The 10075-nt window shown below is 36.6% G+C and overlaps 1 protein-coding gene across 12 annotated transcripts; it reads right to left on the reverse strand.

Moving 5' to 3' along the window:
* Positions 1-233: 233 nt before the first annotated feature.
* LOC114314519 (disease resistance protein RUN1-like) lies at positions 234-9515 on the reverse strand. 12 transcript variants are annotated; one of them, XR_014361026.1, is made up of 9 exons: positions 7384-9515; positions 5210-6311; positions 4694-5110; positions 3683-4597; positions 3028-3604; positions 2150-2295; positions 1453-1584; positions 1201-1237; positions 234-650 (listed from the first exon to the last, which is right to left on the reverse strand). XR_014361026.1 is itself a non-coding variant. In XM_082914664.1 (6 exons), exons 1-5 carry the CDS (start codon positions 7884-7886, stop codon positions 3053-3055), a joined length of 3489 nt encoding a protein of 1162 aa, XP_082770790.1. In that variant the 5' UTR covers positions 7887-9515; the 3' UTR covers positions 234-650; positions 3028-3052. The 12 variants fall into 12 exon arrangements, 2 of the variants coding, with proteins under 2 accessions (XP_082770790.1, XP_082770792.1); XR_014361025.1 differs by having other exon boundaries at positions 1453-1594; XR_014361024.1 differs by having other exon boundaries at positions 1453-1666.
* Between the last annotated feature and the right edge of the window lie 560 nt (positions 9516-10075).

The raw sequence follows: 10075 nt of genomic DNA on the forward strand, positions 1-10075 counted from the left end.
AAACAGTAGTAAAGATTGTATGCCTCTATATTATTACATCTATATCTGTTTTTTAAAACAAAAACTAACTAGCATATATCATCTTTTTTATTTATTATTTTTAGAGTTAGATTTAAAAACTAAAAAATATAGATAAATAATACATTTATCTTTTTCAATTCAAAAACTATATTCAAGTTGAAAACTCTTTTTCAATAATATATATTCAACAGAATATTTAAATTCTTTTTCAATTGAAAACAAAAGCAGAATATCTAAATAAATTAAAAACACAGTCGTACAAATTATTAGGGATGCTCGCAGTTTGGGGGTTCGGTTGCGGCCAAATGAACCTCAAATCCGCCATCCATCCAAAACTAGGTAGATTGAAAAAAATCAATCTACAACCCTCCGCTCGCCATTACAGATCCGTCCAAAATGCGACAGATCAATTCGGTTGGTTTAGACAGATCGATATATCCACTGCTCACCCTTAGAAAAGATCTATACATAACAAGTTTCCAAATAACAAAAGAAAACTAAACAAAAAGGTTGACCCAGCTTGGCTCCTCGAGTCCAAGCACGCTTCATCACGAGGAGGCACTTCAAAGTAGCTTTGCAGAAGGATGGACTCCCGAGGCTGCTCTAAACTTGATGCTCCATTTGCTCACCTATATATATAGGGGAGGAGGTAAGCTAAAGCCCAGTAAATAATACCAATATAAAGAGATTAAATGAATGATGTCTATCGTAATACAAAATCATATCATATGAGTTCTGAAGTAAAGCATAGATGAGTACTTGTCGTATCAAAGTTCACAAATCATATTCATGTGGTACATCCAATAGTGTAAAGCAAAGGGCCCGAAGGCATAACAAAGGGACCACATGAGTCTAACAAAGGGACTATATAGGTCAAGCAAAAGGACCACTTAGGTCAACATCAGAGATCTCTGTGCACATATAACAAAGGGTCACGGTATTATTTCCTCCGAGTGAGGGCCTTACTAATGAAGGGCCGCGGTATTGTTTCCTCCGGACGACGACCTTATAGTAAAGGGAAATGGTATTGTTACCCCCAGTCGTGAGCTATACTAAGGATGCCACAATTACTTTTCAAAAGAGACAATCATTCATTCTTATCAAAATAGCATTTTAAATAACATTCTTGTAGTAAATTGAAAATACAGTTCAACATATCTTTACAAAGATACTACTTACAATGGGTTGGCACAGGTGTTGGATCTCAGTTGACCACCTACACAAAGCACATAACAAAGATACACATTGAAGCACACGTTCCCAATAGATAGCATATCATAATTCAATTCTCTAACGTGAGTTTCTAGCTTATTCATTGGCTAAGGATGTCTAAATGATGCTAAAGAATGCCAAAAAGGGCATAAGGATGCAAATAGGAATTTATGAATGTTTAAAAAATGCTGAAAAAAAAGGCAGTTCGCTCGAGCGCACCTTTGATCGCTCGAGCGGTGTGGCTTGTTTGCAAAAGTACTAGATGGTGTCAAAGTAGGCTTGATGTTCGCTCGAGTCAAGTTCAATGCAAAGTCGAGTTCGCTCTAGCGCACATTTGGTCACTCGAGCCCACTGCAAAATTCTGCAAAAATACTGAGAACTGTGCGCTCGAGTAATGACGACAACTTCACTGCTCGAGCGAAGTGAACGAATTCTGAAATTTCCATAACAAAAGTTGAAGTTCAAAAATGCACCCTACATGTCCAAAGCTTGCATGATTGTACCAAATGAAAACTCATAAAAAACATGCATATAAACTTAATTTGAAATTATGTGCTTAAAAACACTATGAATTGTCAAATTTGAAACCAAATTATTCATGCATGTATGGAATTGTGTTAAATCTTTTTCAAAACCTTCAAACATAAAATTAAACTTTTGAAAACTAACTCTTGAAAACTTGAAATTCTTTAATGCATGTAAAAATTCAACTCTTAAATTAACAAGAACACTAGAATTCAAGCTCAAAATGCTCAAATGTAATGGAATTATGCATGCATGCTCACAACTAACTCACCATCACTAAATTCATGGTGATCCTATTTTGTTCTTTACAAATTCATGCAAATGGTCCTACAACTTATTGAATTCAATTTCTACATGGATTATTTACAAGAATTGTGGGTGAATTCCATACCTAGAGCTTGAATTGTAGTTGAATTAGCTAAGGTTCTTCAAATCCCCTTCAAATTCTCTGCAATTTCACCATTCTCTCTCTAGAAGTGTTGAGCTCTCAACTCCCTCTCTAATTTCAGCCACTTGAAGAATATGAACTCAATAAGCCTATATCCCAGATTTATAGATTTGATTAAGTTAGGCTAATTAAGTGAGATTAGGCTTTATTAAGTAGGCTTAAGCCTAACTAATCTTAATCAATTTATTCTAATTATTTTGATCTGAATCAAATTTTAATTAAATGTGCCATATGGTTCTAAATATTTCAATCAGTCTATTGAACTAGTCAATTCTGGTTTCTGAATCCATTTTGGGCTTTCAATTTTGAATTCTAAGTCCGCACTCTAACAGATATTTCATAAACAAACAGATAAGCATCAATTAAGCACATAGTCATGCAAATATGCTCAATGAAATAATATATAAAAATAATATGTACATCGGGGTCGTCACAAACAATGTCCCTAAGATCTTTTTTCCTCACTGCCTTATCATAAAGCCCAAGCCTCAAAAACTCAGCACTGCAAATATTATTGGCAAAAGCAGTATTACCTCAAAGAAATACAGAGGACTCTCAAACCAATCTGCCATTGTAAAACAGTTCATAACTTTCCAAAATCAAATCAATAAAGGAAGAAGAGTTTGAATTAGCAAATTTTAATTTGAATATTACCCAGCAATAAAAGGGGAAAAGGAAAACAGAATACAGAGAAGTCCATTTCTTTCAGCATTTGGTGATAAAAGGAGAGAAACAAGCATTTTAATTTTAATTTGTTTTTTCTGCTAATACTGCTTCTTGTTTATCAAATGAAATGGTGAAGGTACTCTTTTAAGTCTCACCTGTATTTTCTAGGCATTCCCATTTCTACTCGCACATCCTTGAGTAGAGTAGCGCCCTACTAACATCATCGTCATTGCATAAGAAGTACTCGCCTTCTCTCATTTGATATGCTGACAAATCAATGACATTATGATGAAAAGAATAGCTAGTGTTGTTCTGGGTACCTTTCCCTTCTTCATCATACAGAATTCGAATTCCAAATTCTTTTACCCAAAAAAATTCTGCCATATTCACAGAGATGTTCATTTCATCCCCAGCTTCCATTAACAGATCCGCTATCTTCCAATCACTTAACCATATCACATCTTTGTGTTCATACGGAATGCCTCTAAATGTTGGCCTATATGCCCATTTCATACCCTTAGTTTTATTACTGACTATAATATATTCATGAGACCATTCCGCCAGTCTAAAATCCATGGCATATACAATGCATATATTCAGGCCGCAGAATTTGAGATGTGGAAGTGAAGGAACTATAAAAGACATTGATGAACCTCTACTCTTCATGTCAAACCAACTAGGAATCTCACTCCCGAGAAGAAATATGCTGTATATACCACATTCATATAGTCCCTATGCCATGGAAATTACAATTTTAATAATTAATTAAATATAGATAGCAATTGAGAGAGGGAGGGAAAGAGAGAGCACCTGGAGTGTGGGAGCTTTAACAATTGCACCAGTTAGGTTACTGTATAGTTCAAACTCAGCCATTCCCATGAAATCCCACTCAAAGTTCAAATTGTTAATCATTTCCGAATCAATGTTTCCAATTGGTTCTAACTTCAATAATCCCTGAATTTCAACTAGTTTCTGGCAATGACATATGTCCAACATTAGTAGGTTAAACAGGTTTGGCAGATTTGCTACCGTTTCCAAAGACCTGCATCCAGTTAAATTTAATCCTGCTAAACTCATTGGAAGCTCTGGAAGTGATTGGAGCCTAATGCAGTAAATTAAGTCAAGATGAGTTAGCCTAGTAAGACCTTTGAGGCTTCCTGGAAGGCTACAGATTGGATTAAAGCCTAGACACAAGGTTTGCAATGAGGACAGGGTACTGATATCCCCTGGAATACCATCACCAGATATATTGCAATTTGAAAGATTTAAGCTTACTAATGAGCGTGGTAAGGAATACAATGAGAAACAAATGGATTCAGGGCGGCTGCTTAGTTTTGATACCCAAGACCAAATATGTTCATGCCATGGTTTACCTGCTCCACTATTTGAGGACAATTGATTTATTCCATCTGCATGAAGCACTTTCAAAGATTCCATCTTGACCAGGTCAGGAGGCAACTTGTCAAGACTTGAGCAGTCGGAGAGAATAAGTTCTTCAAGGGATTTGAGCAGAACAATTTCCCCTGGAAGCTTTGTAAGATTTCTGCAAACTCTCAGATTCAGCAAAACAAGTCTCTCTAATTTCCCAATGGATTCATGAACACCAACCAAATTTATGCAATCTTTAAGTTTCAGTTTCTCAAGATTAGGGAGCAGCGAGAAATCTGGGGAATCGACAAGGCCATGGGAATGACTAAGATTGAGAATCTTCAACAATCTGAGCATCTGTCATAAGGTAGGAAATTAGTCTCCATCAATGGGCACATTGATCAAAAAATTTAACCTAAAAGAAGGTATGTCAACAAAAAAATTGAATCACACCTTGGTTCCTTTCCAAAGTTGTGCCAAGCTGCTATTGCGCATATCAAGAACAACCAGGTTCTCTAGAGGAAAATCATTAGGTATAAATTTTAAAGGGAATCCATGCCAACGCAGCCATCTTAACTTCTTAGGAAATTTTTCATAGCGACCAATGAGTTGTACACTATAAAGCTGGAGTATTCGTAGTTTGCGCATCGAAAAAAACGCATCAGTGTTCAAACCTACTTCTTCATTTGATTCTGTTGAGACAGGATATGTGGGAAGCCAAGAGAATAAGCCAAGACGCCGGCGCTTTGATAAATTGTTGTCCACAAAATCGTGAAAATGGTGGTGTTGTGTATTATTTACACTCTTGCCTTGCATATCTTCCCGTAGCACACACAAGTCCAAGATGAAACCTTCAATTGTTTCCGTTCCCTAATAAGAAAAAGGACCCCATAAATAATCACAAACTGCAAAAAAAATAAAATAAATAAATAAATAAATACCAATAGACAAGAGAAGTATAAATCTTACAGTTTTTTCTTTCAATACGTTGTAGGCATCCCTACGACGCCATACTCTGCTGCGTTTTCCAGGCTCCTTAGGAGATTCTTGGCGAATAATCTCCCTCCCCATGTCTCTAAGCAATTGATGCATCATTAGCTTGTTGTCTACTCCATCAATTGTTACAAGGCATCTATGAATGAGATATTGAATCCCAACAGTTGTGTGGTAATCACATTCATCCAGTATTTTAACTGCAAAATCTTTTTCTTTTTCAACAAAAAAACAAGCAATATCAAGGAACAAGTTTTTGTCGTGATCGTCTAAAGAATCATAGCTTATTTGAAGTACATTTTGGATTTTCTCATCAAAAAATGATCCCAACTTTGCTAATGCATTTTCCCATGCATCAACACTCTTTCCAAATAGAGAAGCACCTAAGACTTCAAGAGCTAAAGGAAGCCCCCCACAGTGGTATGTCATCCTCTTGGCCTGCTTGATGTATGCCTCAATAGGATGGTCTTGTCCAAAAGCATGCCAACTGAAAAGACGAAGCGCTTCAACATCATTAAACTCCTTAACCATGGAAACCTCAAAAACTTCATGAACCTTTAGCAATCGGTCATGCCTAGTTGTAATGATAATTTTACTTGCAGGATGAAACCAGTGTCGCATTCCAAATATTGCATTTACTTGGTCCAACTCATCCACATCATCTAAAACAACAAGAACATTTTTACAGCTTATAGCATCTTTAATCTTAATGATTCCCTCGTCAACATTGTGTATTTTTTCTATTTTCCGCTTAAAAATATCTGAAAGAAGCTGTCTTTGTAAACGAACCAGACCATTGGATTGTTTTGAAGTTTCTCTAACATTTGCAAGAAAGCTACTACCTTCAAATCTATCGAAGTTTTGATTATAAACAGTTTTTGCAATGGTTGTCTTCCCGATTCCACCCATTCCACATATCACCATTATGCCAACATTGTTTGATCCTTCTTGTAACCACGAATTGATGTCTTTTACACGAGATTCTATACTTGTTAGGTAGGGAGTGACACTCAAGACCGTACGATCCAATTTGTTAGCAATCTCTCGAACAATTATTTGGATAAACTTTGACTCATGCCTACAAATCATGAACAAAAGACAAAATAAAACAAAATAAGCATTAAAATATGATGCTTGATTTTTTAACATTGCCCATCTAATATAATCCTTAGAACTCAATACATGAGATTGATTTGAAATTGAAAGAATCACATAATTAGAACATGAGAGAGAGAGAGAGAGAGAGAGAGAGAGTCAATAGACTGACATTGCAAGTCTTACTTGCATCGTCAATAACTATAAATTTTATGCTGTTTTAGCCAGCTCTAAAATGAAAAGTAAAATTAAAAAACACGTTAGTGTCGTGAGAAATTAGTATGTTGACAATTTCTATAGACAAAATGGTAGTAATGCATTGATATGTTAGGTTGAATGTGAATGTTGCAATTAGGAAGACCAACACGAACCCAATGCAATCATCACTCCATACTCACATAGGCATATTCCATTAGAATTTGGACAAATGTTTTAAATTTAAAAAAATTTACCTATAAAGAATTTCCCGTTCCTGAATGGTTGTGTTAGAAAACTTGTGAGAAACATGACCATGAGCCAAAATTCCCAAGGCCTAGCTTGAATGCACTCAAATCCCCGCTCGAGCGGAGCATGAGTTGCAAAGGAGAAATCCAATTCAAGGCCTCATTCATTGTTGTAAAAGTATTTTGGATTGTTGCTAGTAACAAATTATAACAGAAATTTGTAGGGTTTCTGTAGTGTGTGAGAGAGCAAGTGGTGTGAGAGGTGAGGAAGATGATACGTAAAATACAATAGTGAGCGGGCATCTGTGGAGGCTTAGCGTTTAAAGACTCAATTACTCTTGAGCCGCAGGATGAGGTCATGTTATGGGTACTTTCATCTCATCATTGTACTCTATTCTATATGCTGGATTATCTCTCTTCTTTGGAGGTAGGCATTGAGCCAGAACCACAATAACTATTGTGTTTCTTTTATGTGTGTGCATATTTAATTTTGGTATGCTTCCACTGGCACATGAATTCATATTTCATCATGCAATATCAGAGTTTTTGAGAGATTCATTCCCATCAAGTGATGTTAGAGCTTAAGATGGGATTTTACCCAACAAAATTTACCCGTCAGCTTGATTTTGCAAGACCAAACCTCCAAGATCTGCAACTTCTCTGAGTGCTTCTCTCCACGCTTCCACCTTCTCCATCCCTAGTTTCCCATTTCTTTCATCAATTTCCACCTCAAATTGAGCTTCATGCCCTGCAAATGCTTCTGCAACACTGCCAGTTTGCTTCCTAATTTGGGATGGATCCATGCCATAGAAAACTGGTAAAATAACATGTTCGAAGTTCCTCTTGCACTCAAGGATCATCACAAGTTCATCAAGGCACCTTCGCGAAGAAGCATAGTCTTTTGAGAATACAATTATGGAGCTCCTTGATTCCTTGATTGCTTTTTCCAGTTCACCTCTCTCCATAGCATCATCATCATTTCTAAACGTGCGAAAACCTGCACCAATCAACGCTGTATAGAGGTGGTCCGTAAATTTTTTGCAAGTGTCTTCGGCAAAACTCAAGTACACAAGATAAGAACAACGAGATTTGGAAGAGGAGGTCTCAGCAGCCATTGAATGGAGCTTCAAGGGAAAAAATCAAGGGGAAATTTTATGTTCTCAAGTCTTGGCAGATGATATCAAGTGATCACTTCTTGAATGACTAACCACACTATACAAATAATGAAGAAGAAAATTGAGTAATATTGTACAGGACAGAAGAAAACTGTGACCACTTGGACAATGACAACCATTAGACTTCAAACCACAAAAATAGAGTTGAAAAATCTCGTAACAAAGCATCATGTAGCAATCTGCAAACAAAAAGCTCATTGCAAACAAAGATTAATTAATTATGTATAATTGCACATATTTTTCAAGGCCATTTCTTTCAGAATATATAAGCTTGAATTAGATGGAGCTGGTAACTATTTTTTTTGGGATAAATAAGAGTAATTTTATTAAAGAATGAGCATCAAGCCGGTGCTAATGAATACATCCAAGACTATCAACAAACCCAAACCTAAAAAATGAAGGCATCTATAAAATCCACAAAAGCAAACAAATCTGGAGACACAGTCCCCGTCACCGAGCTATACAGAATCACCAGAAACCGAGCCATTATACAAACCATGGAGTCATCCATGCCCTAAAACATGCGCCGATTCCGCTCCAACCAAATCATCCACTTCAAACACAAAAGTGGCAAAATCCATGCCTTTCTACACCTCTTTCTAACTGAACCCCCTCTCCAACTGTGAAGTACACACACAACACTCCTTGGCGGAACCCAAACCACACTGAACACAAATGGAGCTAGTAACTATAATTGCATTACTATCAATTGTTTTAAAAATATATACAAATATATATACATATATATATATATATTACAGAAGTACATTAGGGCTCAAAATCTGATATCAAGAACTTAGAAAATATGAGGAAGAAGAACTCCGAAAATATGAGGAAGAAGGAATATATTTCTGTTATATTCAAAACTTCTTATCTTACAAGACCAAATGACACTCCTTATATAGGAGATATTACAAACATCATTATAACCCATTATATGCCATTTACATATTATATATTACCACTATCTACCACTATCATATTATATACATGCCACTATCTACCACCAACACCACTATCATATTCTATACATGCCACTATCCTTCACCAACACCACTATCATATTATATACATGCCACTATCTACCACCAACACCACTATCATATTCTATACATGCCACTATCCTTCACCAACACCACTATCATATTATATACATTAATACAAATTTCCAGCACTCCCCCTCAAGCTGGTTTGAAGATATCTTCCATAGCCAGCTTGCTAGTCAGCTTATCAAATTGCTTCTTGTGTAGTCCCTTCGTTAGCACATCAGCTAATTGTTCACCTGTTGGAAGGTAGGTCATACAGATTATGCCAGCATTGATTTTCTCCTTGATGAAATGTTTATCCACTTCTATATTTTTGTGCGATCATGTAGAACTGGATTATGAGCTATAGATATAGCTGCTTTGTTGTCACAATAGACCTTCATAGGTGTCGGGTGAGAAAGCTTTAATTCTTCAAGAATTCTTTTAATCCACATTACTTCACAGATTCCATGGGCAACAGCTCTGAACTCTGCTTCTGCACTACTTCTAGCTACCACATTCTGTTTTTTACTCCGCCATGTAATTAGGTTCCCACCTACAAAGGAGCAGTATCCGGATGTTGATCTCCTGTCTGTAACACTTCCTGCCCAGTCTGCATCTGTGTATACTTCAACTTGAAGATGCCCATGTTTCTTGAACAGTAAGCCTCTCCCTGGAGTTCCTTTCAAATATCTTAAGATCTTATAAACGGCCTCAAAGTGCTCTGCCCCTGGTGAGTGCATGAACTGACTTACCATGCTGACTGCAAAGGCAATATCAGGTCGCGTATGAGACAAGTAAATCAATTTCCCTACAAGTCGCTGATATTGTTCCCTCTCTTTGACTTCTTCAGCCTTAGCAGCTTGTAACTTCAAGTTAGGCTCGATCGGAGTCTCCACCATCTTACAACCAAGCATACCTGTTTCTCCAAGGAGATCAAGAACATATTTTCTCTGATTAACGAATATACCTTCCTTGGATCTTGTAAATTCCATTCCGAGGAAATACTTGAGGGCTCCCAGATCCTTAATGTGAAATTCTTTTGCGAGTTTCTCTTTGAGGGCTGCTAACTCTGCTTCATCATTACCAGTTAAAATGATGTCA

This window comes from Camellia sinensis, chromosome 2 (genome assembly GCF_055761805.1).
Source record: "Camellia sinensis isolate YWXY chromosome 2, ASM5576180v1, whole genome shotgun sequence".
NCBI lineage: Eukaryota > Viridiplantae > Streptophyta > Magnoliopsida > Ericales > Theaceae > Camellia > Camellia sinensis.